General features: G+C 39.4%; 1 protein-coding gene and 2 pseudogenes across 1 annotated transcript; 1 reads left to right on the top strand and 2 right to left on the bottom strand.

Annotated features, from left to right (window-relative positions):
- The first annotated feature begins 1759 nt into the window (after positions 1–1759).
- On the top strand, positions 1760–2710 carry LOC100460427 (olfactory receptor 51F2-like; annotated as a pseudogene).
- Positions 2711–5862: 3152 nt separating this feature from the next.
- On the bottom strand, positions 5863–7464 carry LOC100460065 (keratin, type II cytoskeletal 8-like; annotated as a pseudogene).
- An 11817-nt stretch (positions 7465–19281) lies between these two features.
- Positions 19282–20232, bottom strand: LOC100459687 (olfactory receptor 51F2-like). The gene has a single exon (XM_002822169.2). The coding sequence runs from the start codon at positions 20230–20232 to the stop codon at positions 19282–19284; it is 951 nt and encodes a 316-aa protein (XP_002822215.2).
- Between the last annotated feature and the right edge of the window lie 224 nt (positions 20233–20456).

The following is a 20456-nucleotide window of genomic DNA, read 5'->3' as shown; positions in this document are numbered from 1 at the left end:
TTCACCATGTTGGCCAGGCTGGTCTCAAACTCCTGACCTCAGTTGATCCACCTGCCTCGGCCTCCCAAAGTGCTGGGATTACAGGCATGAGCCACCATTCCCAGCCCTTTCTTACCTCTTAAACACTACCTTTTGGTACATTTTATCTCACACTTTAGTGGCATTTCTAAAATATCTGAAACCCGATTGCCTTTGAATATGCTTAGAATTTCTTTCATGATGATTTTCACTTATCAGCCTCTGCTCGAAAATTCTTTACTTACTCAGAGAAGCTGTTTGACTCCATCCCCTCCAACTTTCTAATATATAAACCTCTGTATTTTAAATACAGTCTTATTATTTGTTTGTTTGCACATTTGTTTTCTGAACCATCCTATTATTCCCTAATGATCCTCAGGGCAGGTGCAATACTTCACTTGGTTCTGTATCTCAACAGTCTGGATTGCGGCTTGCACTCAGTAATGTTTGATGTTAAACAAAACTAACATCCAAGATAGATTGAAACTAGGTAATGGGGGTTGTCTGGAAAGGCGTAAGAGCTCTTCTTTTTAACCTGGAAAGATGAAAAAAGGATGAGAAAAAACATAATTGTAGCAGAAGAAGAGATGAAATGAGAAAGAGATATTAACCAGTGGATATTACCTAAATTAGATTTAGAATATTTCCAATTTTTTTTTTTTTCTTAGCTACCAGATAAAGAGACAAGTAGATACATGAAGGTGGGGGTTGGGGATAGATGTTGGAAAACAATGTGTGTACACTTTTTTAACTTTAATTTTTCTCTTTAATGATAATAACTAACATTTGTTAAGTTTTTTTTTTACCATAGTGAGATGCTCTGCTGAGATTTTCACATACATTAATTTAATCTTCACAACAGTCCTGTGGATATGCATACCATTGTTACTTTAGAGATGGGGAAAATGAGGCACATACAGTTTAGTAACTCATCATGTGGTAACCCAGCTGGTAAATGTCAGAGTATTTTAACCCAGTTAAAATTTATAACATGCTGTAAAAAACGTTGACTTGGGATGTAGGATAAAAATTCATAACATTAAACTATCCATAACACTTTCATACTGGAGGCCCCATATATTCTAATTCTGGTTTATACATAAGTATATGTTTTTATATCTAACTCACACTCGTTATGTGGTATGAAAATTTCTTAGGTACAGTTTAAATTTTAATATCACAAATAGACTGTATGCTTATCCAGGGTATTATCACACTGCAGATAGTAGGGGATCAACAAATGTTGGCTATTTATTAGACATATTGGATCTGATTCTGATTGAAAGAAAATAGCAGGAGATAAAGATAGGATATTTTGGATGGGCCTCTAAAAGCTAGTGTAATTCAATTACTGTATCAGAATCACTGCATATATTACTATGTGTATAAAATATCATACAACCCTTTGAACACACTTCAACAAATATTTGCTGACTACCTACCACTTGAAGTCACTTATCAGACATGTGAACTTAAATAAGACGGAATGCTGCTGTCTTTGTTTTTGTACAAATTCTGTATCCTCAGGGAACCATTCATTTCCTGTTTTCTGCTCCTTTGTTTGATGTGGCCTTCATTTGTCGTTGCCATTAACCAATCTTTATGAGCTTTCTATATAAGGTAGACATTATCTTTTATAAATGTTTACTTGGTGAAATAATTTCAGATTAAATGCATAATAAATAAATACTGTTTATCATTGCCAGACACTCAGCTTAAGATTCTGCCATTTGAGTTCAATATGTCAACTTTGCAGAATATCACCTCCACTTCCATCATTTTCCTGCTCACTGGTGTTCCTGGGCTGGAAGCCTTCCACACCTGGATCTCCATTCCCTTCTGCTTCCTCTATGTAACTGCCTTCTCTGGAAACAGCCTGATCCTCTTTGCTGTTGTCACTCAGCCCAGCCTCCATGAACCCATGTATTATTTCCTCTCCATGCTGTCCACCACTGACCTCAGCCTGTCCATATCCACTCTGGTCACCATGCTGGGTATATTCTGGTTCAATGTGAGGGAAATCAGCTTTAATGCCTGCTTGTCCCAGATGTTCTTTATTCAACTCTTCACTGTCATGGAATCTTCAGTGCTGTTGGCCATGGCTTTTGATCATTTTGTGGCCATTACTAATCCTCTTAGATATGCTTCTGTCTTAACTGATCTGAAAATAGCACAGATTGCAGTAGCAATTATCACCAGGGGAACAATAACACTGACTCCTATGGTGTTGCTTCTTAAAAGACTGTCCTACTGCCGCAGCCACGTGTTCCACCACTCCTATTGCTTTCATCCTGATGTGATGAAGCTCTAATGCACAGAAACCAGGATAAACAGTGCAGCTGGGCTGACTGCCCTGATTACCACTGCTGGGGCAGATTCTGTCTTTATTGTCCTTTCTTATATTTTGATCATTAAGACTGTTCTCAACATTGCTTCCCCAGAAGAAAGGAAGAAAGCCTTCAGCACATGTATCTCCCATATTGGGGCTGTTGCTGTATTTTGCATTCCATTGATCAGTCTGTCCTTTGTTCACAGGTTTGGGAAGCAGGCCCCACCCTATGTGCATACTTTGATTGCCAATGCCTACCTACTAATCCCTCCTGTAATGAACCCCATCATCTACAGTGTGAAGACCAAACAGATACACTAGGCTGTGCTAAAAGTTCTCCATTCTAGCACAGCAAAGAACTAGATGAACATTTCAATTTTTTCTAGTCTTTGTCATTTTATAGATGAGTAAAATGCCATTCAAAGAGGTTAATATGTTTAGACTCATGCTTGTATTTAAAGTTTCCCAAAATACAACTTAGTTTGAAGTAAGAAGACAGGGAACTCAGAGAGATTAATATGAGCTGAAGATTCTCAAGGATACCATTCTTTTCCTTTGATAGTCATGATGATAATAAGAACATTTCTGCATTTGAGATGAATCATTTTCAAAGACTTTGTTAACCAATGATTCAGCTTAGTTTGCAAATGTGGTATTATTTTGTTTTAAAAAAACAGAAAAAGAGAAAGTGTCTACTTATTATTTAAACTTCTCCTTTAAAGAGATAAATAACATCACGCTGCTCTCAAATGGAAATAAAAAGTGCATTAACAATTTCAAATTACTGAATCTTGTAAATGAAATTTACCATAGACAGCTTGCCGTGTCCATGGTTACTCAATTGTTTCAAATATTTTTACTTTCCTTTGCCTCTGGCCTCCTTGACCTCCACATTTAACAGCTAGTATAATAAATAAATATTTTATTGCATTGTCAGTAACCTAACTGTATTTGGTCAAATATTCATACTTTCTCCTAGCTCTTCAGGGAAGATGTCGAGCATAAGCATTCTGTGAAATACAACTATGCTTAATTCAACTCCAATCTGTATAGTTTCTTCAGAAGTAGTAATGTCATGCTTATTGCTAAACAAGTGTGTTCCTGCTTTTGGGAAATACCATCTTCAAATAAATTAATTTTCTGTAAGGCCTCAAGATTAACAAGAAGCAAATACAGAAATATTTTAATCTGGTGGGATTTATAATGCTATGCTTGGACCTTATCTTCAAGGAAAGCTGAAGTGGATATGCTATTCAGGGTCTAGATTGAAAAATAGAAATCACACCAGTGACTAACACAGGAAGCATTTAGTACAAAGAACTGGATAAACAGGTATTAGAGGACTGAAAGAGAAAAAAAGGAACACAGGAATAATGCAGGGATAATAACTACAGGAAGTTTCCTCTACTTATATGACCTTGGGAGCAAAGAGAAGAGTTTGGGCTTATTAAAAACTATAATTTTGGTGGAGAGTTCCCCCAAGAGCTTATATTCTGACCTATAATGAGAGGGTGCTGCTCCTTTGGTTCTGGTACCTTAGGAGCTCAAAGGATGGAGAACATGAGGCCAAGAGCCAACCTTGCAGGAAAGGGGACTTCCCCACTACAGCTCACACCTCAGGAACACCAGAGAAAGACCTCTCGTGGAGTTGGGACTTAGGTCCCTGAACACAGCCCACTGATGGTTGATTCTATTTCTTCTGAGCGGCATGATGAGATTATTGCTGGAAGAGTGGGAAAAAATAAAACTAGAAACTGGAACCAATGCATCTTGGCAAAGAATTATTGCTGTGATGGCACTGATAGGTGCAATAAGCAAACACGATAGACATATTTGTCCCTACAGCAGCTTCCAGTGTCCTAGCCTCCCCCAATTAATGGACCATAGCGGGGAACCAAACGATTATTCTGATTCATGAGTTGCGGCCTTCTTATCAAAAGCAGAGTCTACAGAATGGTAGATTTGGAGCTGAGAAAGCCAATAGCCACCACAATGGAGTAAGGTGCTTGTAACACAAACTCAGTGTGGTCGTGATAGGGATTTTATTAGGTACTCCATCCTGGACTGCTGTTAATAACAGCAGCAACTGATAACTACAGCCAGCTAAATGCTTTCACAGTTCACCAAGTATCATACATACAGTCTTCTGAAAGGATGCTAGTTGACAATTTTGGGGTATTTCTTGGGGATGTTTTTTCTCCTTTCTACCAAATATTTACTTCTCCTAGGACATGCCCCCTCTCTCCTCCACCACTTCAGGTCTCCTGTGCAATGGCCAGCAACAGAGTTTCAAGTTGTGTCTGAGTCAACATCTGTTTTGGAGTTTACTGGCTTTCAAGGACTCTTTGTCTTATCTCTCATCTTTCCAATTGCTCTCATGTCTGTTCATGAATGGATTTTTTCCCAAAGGCAGAGAATATGGCATATCTATTTTTAGATAATATATTTTGACTGGAAACTTGTTCTTATTATTTTCACTGTCATCTTAATATCCAGTTCTAGTGTCCATTATTTTGTGCTTTTCTTCATGCTTCAGGGTGTTGACAAAAATGGACTGCATCATCAGGCTCTCTTGTGAGCTGACTTGGGATTGGGTTCACAAAACCAAAGGCACCAGAAGGAGAATGTAGAGTTGGAGGAGACATTCTGCTTTGACAATGTTTCGTCCTCCCGCTTTGGCCCCTGGAATCATAATGGTTTCTCACTATCACCAGTCTCCAGGCATCTCAGCATCCCTTGTGATACTGTTTGGATCGCTGTCCTGACCCAAATCTCATGTTGAAATGTAATCCCCAATGGGTTACATCTTCCTTTTGCTCCAACCATGTGAGGTGCATTGTTCTCACTTTGCCTTCTGCCATGAAGCTTCCTGAGGCCTCCCCAGAAGCAGAAGTCACTATGCTTCTTGCATAGCCTGCAAAACTGTGAGCCAGTTAAACCTCTTTTCTTTATAAGTTACCCAGTCTCAGGTATTTATTTATAGCAGTGTGAGAATGGACTAACACACCTTGTTTGTTTCCTAAGCCATGTCCATTATTCTATAATTCGTTTTTTCACTGGCATCTCTCACTTTAAATTATTCTGAATTTTGTTTATTTCCTGCTGATTTTGTGACCGATACATATTTCTTTAATGAGCAAAGATAATGACTCCTTGATCTTAATAGGTCTACTTTTGCTTAACCTTAAGTACTTTTTGAGTTTGAAATGCATTTAATAGATGCTAATTGGTTTTTCACCACCTAAAGCATGAAATAATTACTTTTTTTTTTTTTTGGCAGAGCTAGCTGAGGATTTAGTTGGGATAGGAAAAAAAAAAGCAATTGAATTGTTTTGTAGCTGGAGGCATGGGCAAGGGGGGTCCTCAGGCACTAAACTCCCCTGTGGGTGGGCTGAGGGCTAGGGCTGAGCCTCAGGTGGGTCTCCTTTTCCCTGTGCTACCCTGCACAGTGGCCTCCCTCTCGTGCTTTCCAGCAGCCGCAGGAGGGGCAGGCTGGGAGGGGCTGCCACAGCTGTTCACTTGGGCAGGACGTCAGAGGACTCCGACACCAGCTTCCCTTCGTGGGTCTCGATCTTCTTCACAACCATGGCCCTGGTGGAGCTGGTGTGGCTGAAGGAGCTGGAGCCTGCGTCAGAGCCAAAGCTGGAGCCCAGGCCATAGCTGAGGCCAGGGCTTGTGAGGTCCCCATAGGCCGAGCTTAGACCACCTGCATAGACACTGGTGGTCTTTGTATGGATACTCATGTTCTGCATCCCAGACTCCAGCCGGCTCTCCTCGCCCTCCAGCAGCTTCCTGTAGGTGGCGATCTCGATATCCAGGGCCAGTTTGACTTTCATCAGCTCCTGGTACCCACGCAACTGTCACGCCATGTTCTGCTTGGCCCGCTGCAGGGAGGCCTCCAGCTAGGACAGCTTGGCGTTGGCATCCTTAATGGCCAGCTCCCCACGCTGCTCGGCATCTGCGATGGCGGCCTCCAGGGAAGCCCTCTGGCCTTTGAGGCCCTCAATCTCAGCCTGGAGCCGGCTGATGTTCCAGTTCATCTTGCAGATCTCAGTCTTGTGCGCTGCGGGTCACCCCCCTGCTTCCCAGCCAGCGTCTGCAGCTCCTCATACTTGATCTGGTGCATGCTCTCAGCCTCCGCCCGGCTGCGATTGGAAATCTCCTTGTACTGCGCCTTGACCTCAGCGATAATGTTGTCCATGTCCAGGGAGCGGCTGCTGTCCATGGACGGCACCACAGATGTGTCCGAGATCTGGGACTGCAGCTCTGGGATCTCCTCTTCATACAGCTGCCTGAGGAAGTTGATCTCGTCAGTCAGCCCTTCCAGGAGAGACTCCAGCTCTACCTTGTTCATGTTAGCTTCATCCACAACCTTCTTGATGAGGACAAATTCATTCTCCATCTCTGCACGCTTATTGATCTCATCCTCATACTTGTTCTTGAAGTTCTCCATCAGCCCCTGCCTGTTGCCAAGCTTCAGCTTCTCCTGGCCCAGAATGTCCAGTTGCCACCTAAGGTTGTTGATGTAGCTCTCGAACATATTGTCCCTGTTGCTCCGAGCTGTCTTCTGCTGCTGCAGGAGGCTCCACTTGGTCTCCAGCATCTTGTTATGCTGCTTCAGGAACCGTACCTTGTCTATGAAGGAGGCAAACTAGCTGTTGAGGATCTTGATCTGCCCCTTCTCCTGGGTGCGCATGGCCTGGTTGTTGGGGTCTACCTCCAGGTTAAGGGGACTCAGCAGGCTCTGGTTGACTGTGTCAGTGGTGATGCCTCCCATGCCGCTGGACCCACCATAACCTCCATCCAGGCTACCCCGGAAGCTGCTGGTACCACTGGGGAAAAGCTTGAGGAGCTGATGCAGGCACCAGGTCCACTCGTGTAGGAGTGGCTGCTGAAGTCCTGGGGGGCTAGAAGTGGACACCTCGTAGGACTTCTGGGTTACCCTGATGGACATTGTGGAGGCAGGAGTGGAGGCAGGCAGGCTGAACCAGGCGGATGGGCCTTTGATCTAGGTCTTATTACCATAAGTCTTGCTTCTGCCAGCATTTAAAACCCCAGGAAAAGCAGGATTTTCTCTATACTCTTCAGGTCCTGAAAACAGAAGTGGAAGATGGGGTGGACTTGTGGCCTCCTGGTTAGATGACTTGCAGGGATCTATCTGGACACAAAGCCTTGTACATTTTCTCTGGCCTAAATAGCATAGACAGCTAAAGTTTCAGACTAAGAGGAGAGAGGCTTCAGTTCTGCAGTAGTATTGTTCTTTTGACCTTAGTTTACATTAAAAACATCAAAGAATCAATTTACTATTTCCTTGTGAAACGCAAGGATTAGAAATTTGCCTTTCTAATGGTTTGGAAGCAAAAATTATACCCCTATATTTTGGAGAATATAAAATCTAAAGATAAGGTTGTTATGGTTCCTACACAAAAATCCCAGAAAGGGATATGAGGTGGTAGGAGAAATTTTTGTATAAATGAATCCAATAGAACAACTTCATTGATTGCTATAATACAATGTTAAAATTGAATTTTTCCTCCCTAGTTATGGCTGAGGCAGAAAAATCGCAGATGCTAAATTCCAAAGTGAGTTGTCAGACTATCAAGGAAGACAGGTCAGGTGACAATGAGAATACACAATTCACTAAAGAATTAAAGAAGTTATTATAGACTGATATGGTTTGGATCTGTGTTCCTGCCTAAATCTCACGATGAATTGTAATCCCTATTGTTGGAGGTGGGGCCTGGTGGAAGGTGATTGGATCACAGGAACAGTTTCTCATGGCTTAACACCATCCCTCTTGGTGCTGTTTTTGCATAGTGATTTCTCATGAGATCTGGTTGTTTAGGAGTGTGTGGCACCTCCCCCTTGCTCCTTCTTCAGCCATATGAAGTGTTGTTCCCTTTTGCCTTCTCCCATGATTGTAAGTTTCCTGAGGCCTGCCCAGCACCATGCTTCCTGTAGAACCTGCAGAACCATGACATAATTAAACCTCTCTTCTTTATAAATTACCCAGTCTCATGTATTTATGGCAGTGTGAGAACTGACTAATACATACGCATAAAGATAACAGCCTAAAAAGTGAAATTTGAGACTGTTTTTTTTCCTACTAATCTGCATGCCCAAAGAGGAAATAGAGGAACACATATATAACAGTCTTCTTGGCATCTTAAAATTGCAAATGTCTTTTTACACACCCTAATGGTGAACTAGCTTAGTATCTTAAGCAAGAGGCAAATGGTGTCTTTGCAAGAACTGCCAGCTTTTGTTGTCAGAGCCTTGTTTGCTGAGAATTTCTTTTCTTTTTCTTTCTCTGATGTCAGAAAATTGTGATATAGAGGTAGTATGAACATAGTATCTTATGACACAGGAGGTGCTGTTAAATGGGGGTTCTCATCATAAGACTTGTGAAGAGGACCACTTTAGAGAAAGCTGTGTTAAGATTTTATTCACTCTCTCATGAGGTGTTTGGGCAGAGACATAATGGCTCCCTTCAGAGAGATCTGAGGTGGATAGTGAGTGCACTGATGACTGACTCCCTTTGAGAAACCTGAAGATCAGAAAAAGGGAGAGTTTCTGTGGTGGTAGAGTAAAAAGAATTGCTGTTTCTTATATAGGGTCCATACTACTCTCACAAATCTGCTCGTGCAAGACTGCCTGAGTGTGTCCTACGGACCAGAAGTACACTGTGTGCATGTGAGAGAGGCAGTAAGAAGGTCCTCTTAGATGATGTCCAGTAGGGCTGTCTGGAGGCACAGTAAAGCCTCAACAGAAGAGAACTGGGGGTAACCTCTGGGCTGAGGAAAGAAATAGAGCACATTCACCAGATCAAAGGAACCTCTGGTGAGAAACCAGTAGTTTGTTGGGAGACTTTGGTGAACTCACAAAAGAAGTCCAAGAGAAAGCCCCCCAAACCACTAAGCCTAGCAAATATTAAAACTTCTTATGACAATATCGAATAAATAAGAATTTTACTAGGCCGGGCATAGTGGCTCACACCTGTAATCCCAGCACTTTGGGAGACCGAGGCGAATGGATCACTTGAGGTCCAGCCTGGCCAACATGGTGAAACTCAGGCTCTATTAAAAATACAAAATTAGCCAGGTGTGGTGGCACGTGCCTGTAGTCCCAGCTACTTGAAGGCTGAGGCCCAAGAATCACTCGAACCTGGGAGACGGAGGTTGAAATGAGCCGAGATTGTGGCACCGCACTCCAGCCTGGGAGACAAGAGTGCAACTTCGTTAAAAAAAAAAAAAAAAAATTACCATTGGTTTTATTTTCTTTTCCTTTTAGCTTTGACCTTGACAGTGTTAAAATAATAGCTAGTAAGATATGAGTGTGTGAAAGAGAAGAGAAGCCAATGAAGCCTCTCTCTAGATGTCCTGAGGACTACTTGTAGCCAGCTTTAGCTCAGATAGCAGAGAGGAGTATTATTTTTGAATGAAGATGCAGGTGTTGATTAATTTATTTCTAAATTTAAAGTGTGTTTTATAACTTTAAGTAGGACTTTTTGGCCCAGGGTGGTGCTTCACGCTTGTAATCCCAGCACTTTGGGAGGCCAAGGTGGGAGGATCGCTTCAGGCCAGGAGTTTGAGGCTAGCCTAAGCAATATACTGAGATCCGATCACTACAAAAACGTTAAAAAATTAGCCAGGCATGATAGGGCTTACACCTGTAGCCCTAGCTACTCCGGAGGCTGAGGCAGGAGGTTCAGGATTGCTTGAGGCCAGGAATTTGAGGTTGCCGTGAACTATGATCATGCCATTGCACTCCATCCTGGGTGAAGACTGAGACCCTGTCTCTAAAACAAAACAAAACAAAAAACAAAAATCTGTAAAAAAACAAATACGACTTTCTATTTTCTATGATAAGCAGGAAACTTACATTGCATGTCAACATTTTTATCCAAGGGTAAGAAAAAACGTTTTCCACTGAGTAGCTATAAAAGGAGTGAGGGATAAAAAACAAATAAGAAAATAAAAACAAAAACAAAAACTCCATTTGCTTTAAAGATAACATCCCATGCATACTGTTTGTTCATCAACTTTAGTTACATTATAAAAGACAATCAGTATCACTTCTTACTTTCAATCAGATCATTTGGAAGGAGATATTGCTCACTGGGCATCACATGGTCTGTTTAATAGCATTTGCTAAAATGTTTGCTTACAGTCATCAAACATTTATAAATAGCAAATATAAAAATTTTATTGTTTAAAAAGAAATTTTTATGGCCATATTTGAAAAAAAATCTGTATTTTTTAAAATGTTTGGTTTAGTACAAGGTACATGACAATCCTAATAAAAAGAAATACTTGGCTGGGCATGGTGGCTCACGCCTGTAATCCCAGCACTTTGGAAGGCCGAGGTGGGTGGATCACCTGAGGTCAGGAGTTCGAGACCAGCCTGGTTAACATGGTGAAAATCCGTCTCTAATAAAAATACAAAAATCAGTCAGGCATGGTGGCGGGTGCCTGTAATCCCAGCTACTTGGAGGCTGAGGCAAGAGAATTGCTTGAACCCGGGAGGTGGAGATTGCAGTGAGCTGAGATCGTGCCACTGCACTCCATCCTGGGCAACAGAGCAAGACTCTGTCTCAAAACAAAAACAAAAAACAAAAAACAAACAAAAATCTTGTCTCTTCAGGGTTAGTAGTAATCAAGAAGTCACAGAGCAAAATAATGAGCTGTCATTATCCAACTATTAAATTAGAAAATATTTAAGTAAAAATGTCACAATACTGCTGAGTGTAAGTGAGCAGAATATACTCATGATCAGCTATTGGGAGTATAATTGGTACAGTTCTCCTGAGAGGTAAAATTTTAAAAACAAGGTATGTATTAGGAAGTATAAATTATTATCTTTTAAAATTCAGTAATTTTAATTAAAATGATATATTCAAGGAAAAATAAGATATGAAAAAATTATTAATAAAGATGCTAGTCACAATTGGATTTTCACATGGCATGAACAATTGGAAAGGACCTGAGTAATTTAACATAGGGAAATGGTTCCTTGTTAAACATTATATTATAATCCAAGAAGAAATTAAAACTTACACATATTAATCCTGTCTTCATAATGAAGGCATGAGTTCCATAGCTTTCCAGAGCACTGGGTACTGACAGCTTACAGCTGAGTCCCTCTCTAGAAATTGCCCTTGGACCAGTGGAGTTGCCATACCCAAGTTTACTAAGGGACTTATCCAGTGACTGGTCAGTAGAGGAGTACAGAGGTCTTGTCCCCCTTGCCTAGACAACTCTGAAGGGCCATTTCAGCCCTGGAGTGCCCATGGGACTTGTGGCCTCTGTTATAAGTGTGAGAGAATTCAGATCCCCTTTTGCCCAGTCAGGCCTCCCTTCTATTATGGATGCTATTTCAAAAAGGATACTTTAATTAGTTTTCTGCATACAAATCTCTATTTCAGAATTTTGTTTCTGACAAATATGATCTAAGGCAAAATATTGCTTTTTGTCCCCTCTTAATAGTCTTTCCCTTTTTTTCTTAGGAGGTGCTTGCTAGAGGTAAACACTATTCTGAAAGTGGTGAGCATCATTCCTTTTAAAGTCTTTAAATTTTTCTTGAATATATACGCCTGCACATACACAAACATACACACAGAGCACATGGAATTGTTTAGAAATTTTAAAACCAAGTAAATGCATTCTATTTTACATATTCAATATTCAATGTGCATTTTGCTTTATTAACTAAATCTATTTTGAGATCATGCATGTTGATGTATATAATATTTATATAATTACATATGGTTTAAAAACTTGTGTGTAGCATTTTATGTTAGAAACATACTACACACTTTGCATAAAAAATCATTTCCCTAGTCACAGACATTTAAATTGTTCCCATTTTTTGCCATGACTAAAAAAATTAAATATTTTTCATTAAATATTAAATATTTTTATCCAAAGCTTTAAAAAATTGTACTATAAGCAGCTTCCTACTTCACATGTAAGTTAAATTGTTGGGCGATAACAATGTAAAAATCAGAGTTTAAGCAGAAAATTAGAAGCCACTACAAATATTTTCAAAGGATGTTTTTACTTATGTGATGGAGAAACCTGACAGCCAAGCAGGTGATGGTGAGGTAACCTGATGGCAGCAAGCTACTACATCCTTGTGGCTGGAATCTCCTTGGTGTTATTGGAGCTCAGGAGCTATGACACCCTGACAGAAGGTGGAAATGTGGAGAAAATGCAACACTGCCAGAGAAGCTGCCCCAAACAGAGAGGGGCAGGAAGAAACTTCTTAACTCCTTGCCTCACCTTCAGACTTAACTAGTTACTCCCATGGGCCAAACCCAACTAGAATACGGTTAACATGGAAGGCTGAGATAGCTAGCCTGCAAGGTTCAGCTCCTTGGACGTATTGAGCAGAGAAAAGTAGGGGAAATAAATGGATTTGAGGGCAAACATGTTCAAGATAATCACAGTCCACTCTTTTTGCTATTCATCAAATATATTTAATGACTTCATGATTTAACCTAACAGGTGTCAGCACTCCTGTTATATCAGATGATATATCAGCATATATATCAGCATATATATATATATTATATATATATATATATAAAACATAACTTTCCTTTTCTCTATCAAAAGTGCAAATGAGAAAGCCTGTCATTGAGTTCATTGCAAATCCAGGAAGCCCGAGTGGTAAACAATTCTCCCAATCTGATCAGGCATGGATTTTTGTGGTCTGATGACCTACGTGATGCATCGTAAAGTTAAGTAATATCAGCACTCCTCATACAAAGTAGTGAGGAAAGGGAAGATAACTGGCTAATATATTTGCATTAAAATGCATAGATAATACAGCCCTCATTTTTGTAGCTGGTCATGAGACAATGTTTTACATTTATCATTTTCTTTAAGCCCACTAAACGAATACACATCACCTTTTCCTTAGCTTTCACTTTGACTGGTGGTTCACCCAAATTTTTATTCCCCAAAGGACTGTGTTCCCATCGGTCTTTCCCTTACTGGGTTGCTTTAGTATTTCATTTGCCTTTACTATTGGATATGGGACATACGAGGTGCCCCAGTGAAACCTCTGAGTTCCAGATATAGTCTTAACTTCCCTCATTGGGATAGCTGCAACCTGATTTCTCCTTAAGTTTTGGAATCAGTATTGGAAGGAGATGACAGACATTAACAGCACCACTAAAGAGCCAGGATGCAGAGATAGAATTTCTCATCACATCTCCTTTTATTTTAACACTTAGGTTTCTGGGAAAGGGAGGGAGAGAGAGAGAGAGAGAGAGACAGACAGACAGACAGAAAGAGAGAGCAAGCAAGCATTGAGAGTGATAGGTGACTACTGCAAACTCAACCAAACAGGAGCCCTATTTGCTGCTGCTTTGCTAGATCAGATTAACACAGCTTCCAGTGCATGTTATGTGGCTATTGATATTTTTCCATTCATGGGATAAACTGAGGAATAGAAACAGTTTGCATTTAGTCATAATGTATGATAGTATGCACTCAAGACTATGTTGTCTCTCTGGATCTCTATCACAATGCAGTCTGAGAGACCTGGAGCAGTAAGACATTCCTTAGAGAATCACACTGGTCCACCATATTGATGAGATGATGAAACCATGCTAATTATATGAGATGACAAGAACTCCCAAGGATAGCTGGTAGACCCTACAAAGATGCTGCACCCTGTTACATCAGTAAAACTTTCAGTGGTCTGGTAGTCTGAGGTATGCTGGGACATCTCTTCCACAGCAAATGAAAAATATTGCATCTTTCATTTCCAACCACCACAAAGATGCACCATTCTTTATTTTTTATTATTTATTTATTTATTTTGAGATGGAGTTTCACTCTTTTTGCCCAGGCTGGAATGCAATGGTGCAATCTTGGCTCACTGCAACCTCCACCTCCTACGTTCAAGTGATTCTCCTGCCTCAGCCTCTCGAGTAGCTGGGATTACAGGCATGCACCACCACTCCAGACTAATTTTGTATGTTTAGTAGAGATGAGGTTTCACTATGTTGGCCAGGCTGGTCTTGAACTCCTGACCTCAGGTGACCGCCTCGGCCTCCCAAAGTGCTGAGATTACAGGTGTGAGCCACTGTGCCTGGCCAGATGCACCATTCTCAGTAGGCCACTTTGGGTTTTAGAGATGTACACACTGAATCAGCTTCCCCACCACTCCCAACACACACACAATTTGGTGTGGCCTCGCTGACACTGAATTTTTCTTGAATGCCAAGAAGGCCCACAAATATTTCTTTCTTTTCCCCATTAAATGTATAGCTCATTTGTGTAAGTTCTTTCAGTATGAAGATGAGAGCTCTAAGTATCCACTGGCATAAGGACTACGGCTAGCTAGGACATCTGGCACTGATCTGTCAGTACACTGACATGTAAAGACAGTTGTCAGTGGCTTTGCTGTCCCTTGCCCTCTCCTTCCACACTGATGTTTCTAGACGATAAGGAAAGGCACTACAAGATATGCTACATATATACCTCTGGTGTGGGGACATTTTCTATAATATTCTGAATTTAATGTTCTATTACTTAATCTAATGCTAAAGAGTTTTTGTGCATGTGTGCATGCACATGTGTGGGTTCATACGTGTGGCTATTTCCTGTCAATTCATAGCCCACCAGAAATGATGTATTTAGGGATTCTTCACTGTATTTAATATTTTGTGTTCATGTTTTTGTAGGTATTGTTTCTACTCACTATGGATGGATTTCCTTCTGTATTGTGGGGAAAGGATAAGATATCCTGTCATCGGGAGGCATGGTAGACTATTAGCTCTTTATCTGGGTATGGGGTTCTCTGTTCCTCCTGGATGTTGCCAGTGAGTTGAAGTGTAGACCTACCTTGGAGAAACCACCTACATTCATTCTTCCCACCTTGAGGCAAATATCTCTTTGTGTCCTAAAGGATAGCACAAATAGGCCAGGGTGGGGTTAGTGGGGCAGTAAAATGACTGGTCATTACAATGGAGTTTACCAATCCACACCTCAGAGACTGAACCATCCCATTGAATTGCTTCCACTTCTCCTTCGATATTCTCCTGTACATATTTTGGGCTGCAGTTTGTCTGTCAATGTTATTTCATCTTTTGTTGTATCTTTTATGAATTCTCTATCTTTATGGATCACTGATTATAAGCTTACTTATATTCCAGGGAAACTGTGAATGTAATCTTTTTCTTCTTATTTTTATAGGCTAGGAATTAAAGATTACCTTCCTTATGCAATCTTTCTTTTTTAATACACTAGTTTTTTGTGATACAATTCACATACATACAATTCATTCATTTAAAATGTACAAATTAATGATGTTTAGTATATTCATGAAGTTTTGTGACTGTACTTAATGTGTAACTTGTTCCAGCCTGGGCAACAGAGTGAGACTCATCTCAAAAAAAAAAAAAAAAGAAAATTGCACCCTATCCAGAAGCAGTCGCACCTCATTGCTCTCCATCCCTCTCAGCCCTGAGCAATCACTAATCTACTTTCTGTCTCTATAGATTTGCCTATTCTGAAGATTTTATATAAATTGAATCATACAATATTGGGCATTTGTGACTGGCTTTTTAAATTTAGTGCACTGTTTTCGAGGTTTATACATTGTGTGGCAAGTATCAGTACTTCAGTCCTTTTTATAGCTGAATAAATATTCCATTGCATGGCTCCATCACATTTTGTATATTCATTTTTTAGTTGGTGGAAATTTGGGTGGCAGTGCCATTTGTTGAAAACACCATTCTTTCTTCATTGAGCTGTCTTGACACCCTGGTTAAAAATTAGCTGACAGGACATGTGAGTGTATATTTCTGGACTCTCAATTCCATTTCACTGAGGGATATGTCTATCCTATGCCAGTACTATGTACTGTCTGGATAATGGCAGCCGTGTAATAAATTTTGATATTAGTAAGTGTGAAACACCCAACTTTGCTCTTCTTTTTCAAGATTATTTTGGCTCTCCTGGAACCCTTAAAATTCTGTATGTATTTTAGGACCAGCTTGACAATTTATGCAAAGAAGCAAGATTGAATTTTGATGGCGATTACATTACATTTGTAGACCAACTTGGAAATTGCAGCCATCTTAGCGAGATTAAGTCTTCAAATCCATGAATATGACATGTTGTTCCATTTACATTTATAACATGTTGTTCCATCTTTAATTTATTTCTGCAATATTTTGGTGTATGATGTTTTCAATGTGCAAGTCTTATGCCTCTTTAATTGAATTTATTTCTAACTAATCTATTCTTTTTGATGCTATTGTAAGTGGAATTTTTCTCTTAATTTCAGTTTTAGATTGTTCATTTTTAGTGTATGGAAATACAATTGCTTTTTTTATTTATCTCTTATTCTGCAACTTTTCTGAACCCATTTATTAGTTTTAATATTTAGTAGATTAAAAAAATTAGTAGAAAATTCTTAGAATTTTCTATACAAAAGATGATGTCAATGCGAATAGAAATAGTTTTACTTTCTTCTTTCCCTGGATTTTATTTCCTTGCCTTGTCTAGCTGTTGTGGCTAGAACCTCCAGGGCAATGTTGAATAAAATGGATGAGAGTGGACATCCTTGTCTTTTTCATTATATCAGAGGGGAATATTCAGACTTTCTCCATTAAGGATCATATTACCTGTGGATTTTTCATAAATGTCTATTATCAGTTGACGAAGTTCCTTTTTGTTCTACATTGTTGAGTGTTGTTATCAAAAATGATAGTTGAATCTTGTCAAATGCTTCTTCTACATCTTTGAGATGATCATGTAGTTTTTGTTCTTTATCCTATTCATTGTTCTACAGCTTTTTTTTCTAATGTTAAATCAACTTTGCATTCTTGGAATAAATTTCACTTAGTCATGGTGTATAATCCTTTTTATATGTTGCTGGATTTTGTTTGCTATATTTAATTGATGATGTTTTCATCTATATTCACAAGAAATCTTAACAATTTTCTTTTCCTATGATGTCTTTGCATAGTTTTGACATGATAAAATGGCTTCATAAAATGAGTTGGAATGTATTTACTCTTCTATTTTTGAAAGAGCTTATGAAGAATTGATATTAATTTTTAAGTGTTTAGTGAAATTTGCCACTGAATCATCTAGGTCCATGTTTTCCTTCTTGAGAAGTTTTAAAATTACTAATTCACTTGTATCAAATAATTAACTTTGTTTTGTTGACTGTTGTTTTTTCTATTCTCTGTTTCATTAATTTCTAATCTAAACATTCTTTTATTCCTTCTGCTTGATTTAGGTTTAGTTAGTTCTTCCTTTTTTTCTCAGTGTCTTAAAATGGAAGTTTAGGCTCTTGATTTATTTCCTTTTGATAAAGGCATTTACAGCTGTACATTTTCCTATTTAAAGCAGTGTTTAGCTTCATCCCACAAGTTTTGGTATGTGGAGTCTTCACTTTCATTAATCTCAAACCATTTTCTAATTCCCTTTGTGATTTTTTTTATGACCCATGGGTTATTTAGGAATGTATTATTTAATTTTCACATATTTGTGAATTTGTAAATCTTTATGATTAATTTCTAATTTAATTCCCCTGTGTCCCTTTCCTCTTGAACTTAAACTCCTTTTACATAAGCAGGGCATAGGCAGAATAGCATATCATATTTTCAGCTTGTATCTCTTGGCATGAGTACTGCAGCTTAGGATTGAGCTGGGGAAAGGGTGATGGGGCCCCAGTATTTTCTGACAGCTATGCCTGGCGTACAGCTATGAGGGCTGGGTGGATGAAGGGAGTCACTGACCTCTTGGCTACACTCACTTGGAGGTTAGCTTCTGCAATATGGAGCTGGGGTGAGACATACTGGTGGTCTAGACTGAGAACTGAGGAGGGTCTGGGGGAAGAAGGAGAAAGCCCTGTGTTCTTGGCTACACCTACTTGGAGTGGAGCTATCAGCTATCAGTATGCCTAGCTGTGGGGAAGGAAAGGGCCAAAGCTGGCTTTAGTTCAAGCACCACAGAATCTCACTGTTTTTACAATGATTTAATACATTTTCTTGAATTGTTTTTCATTGACTGTATGCCCTTAGAGCAATTTCCAGAGAATTTAAATGTTTATGTCTATATCACTATATATGTGTGTGTGTGTATATATCTATATGGTTGTATAGCTATATATATAGATATACATGCGTGCGTGTGTGTGTGTGTACCTCACTGTTTATGGTCGTTCCCTCGAATAGTGTGTCCTCAGAGCTCCTCATGCTATCATTACAGAAATGGATCTCTCCCCTTACCTTATAGCTCAAACAACACATTGTGATGGTTCCCAGGCTGGATTTAACATTTGTCTTATATATTCTTATTACTCCTGTTGCCAGTATCTATATATCCTAACATATTACATAGTAATTAGATTTTGAATGGTTGTTTTTTAATCTGTGTATTTCAAAAATTATAACAATATTTTGTTTGTTTCTGCCACTCTGTAATATTGTTCAGCATCTGGCAATAGTAGACCCTCAGTAAATGAATGAATGAATCAGTGGTGATTAAATTATATTTCAGAGTAATAGACAATAGTTCTAATTTAATCAAAAAGTAAAAAACGCTTAATAATTTTATTAGGTATATTTAAAAATCAAATAGAACGGAATATATGACTTACTGTTTTACATGTAATTTTGGAGGTTTGGTCTCATGAAGAAAGTGCTCATTTCAGCCATTATTATTCATACTTCCAAACCTTTAGGAACATTTTCATAATATTAAGATATTTCATTGTTCATCCCTTAAGAGTAGATTAATAGTAATTCTATTAAATATAAAGAATAAATCTCCACCAAACTGCATCCCCTATGCAACCTTCTACTTAAAAAAAATGTGAGGTCACTGATATAAGGGATTATTGATTAAACACTATGTCTTGGAGTTGATAAGAAGGGAGTAGATTTTATTTCAGAAGTATTAGAGTCACCACACAGATTCCTTGGGAAAAAAGATTTTTTTAACGGCCCTATGGATCTGCTTGGTTTTCACACTATAAATAATAGGATTCATCCCTGGTGGAATAAGCAAATACGCATTGGCCATAAGAGTGTGTGCATAAGGAGGCGCTCTTTTCCCAAACCTATGGACAAAGCACAAACTAATGAGAGGGATGTAGAAAATGGCAACAGAACCTATGTAGGAGATACAAGTGCTAAAGACCTTATGCCGCTCCTCTGGGGAAGCAATGCTTAGGACGGTCTTAATAATCAGGATATAGGAGAGAAGACTAAAGATGGAGTCCACTCCTGCAGTAACTAGGAGGGCAGTGAGTCCTAAAACACTGTTGCTCTTATTGTCAGAACATGAGAGCTGGGTGATATCAGGATGGAAACAGTAGGAATGATGGAGCACATGACTTCGGCAGAAGGACAGACGTTTAAGAAGTAGGGCCAGAGGTAATAGGATCATGGTCCCCCTGACAAGGATGGCAAACCATACTTTGACGATCCTGGAATCAGTCAAGATGGTAGTATACCTCAGTGGGTTACAAATGGCAATGAAGTGATCAAAGGCCATTGCCAGGAGCACTGAGGACTCCATGACAGTAAAAAGTTGAATGAAGAACATCTGGGCAACACAGGCGTGGAAACTGATCTGTCTTGCATTGAACCATAATATGCCCAGCATAGTGACTAGTGTCGAAAAACACAAGCCCAGGTCAGTGGTTGAGAGCATAGAGAGGAAATAGTACATAGGTTTGTGGAGACTGGATTCAGTGATGATGACAAATAGAATGATGCCATTTCCAGAGAGAGCAGTTATGTAGAGACAGCAGAAGGGGATGGAGATCCAAGCATGAGCAACTTCTAGTACTGGAACTCCAGTCAGGAAAAAGATCAGAGAAGAGGAAGTGATGCTAAAAAAAGATGACATGATTACTATGGAAGAATAATTCTGTTGCAATAAACATCCTAGAATGAGAAATGATAAAACCATTCATCAGTTTTGTTATGATTTCTACTAACTGTAGTCAGATAAATCAAATTGGAGATTATTTTTAGGATTTTAACATTTCCTTTCTAATTCCCAGTTTTGATATTTTTTTTTCCCTGCTGAGTTGAACTTCCTCTTCACGATTCTTGTTTCCTGATTCACAA

Source organism: Pongo abelii, chromosome 9 (assembly GCF_028885655.2).
Source record: "Pongo abelii isolate AG06213 chromosome 9, NHGRI_mPonAbe1-v2.0_pri, whole genome shotgun sequence".
Lineage (NCBI taxonomy): Eukaryota > Metazoa > Chordata > Mammalia > Primates > Hominidae > Pongo > Pongo abelii.
The sequence above is the reverse complement of the archived record's forward strand: the minus strand, read 5'-3'. Positions and strand labels throughout refer to the sequence as shown.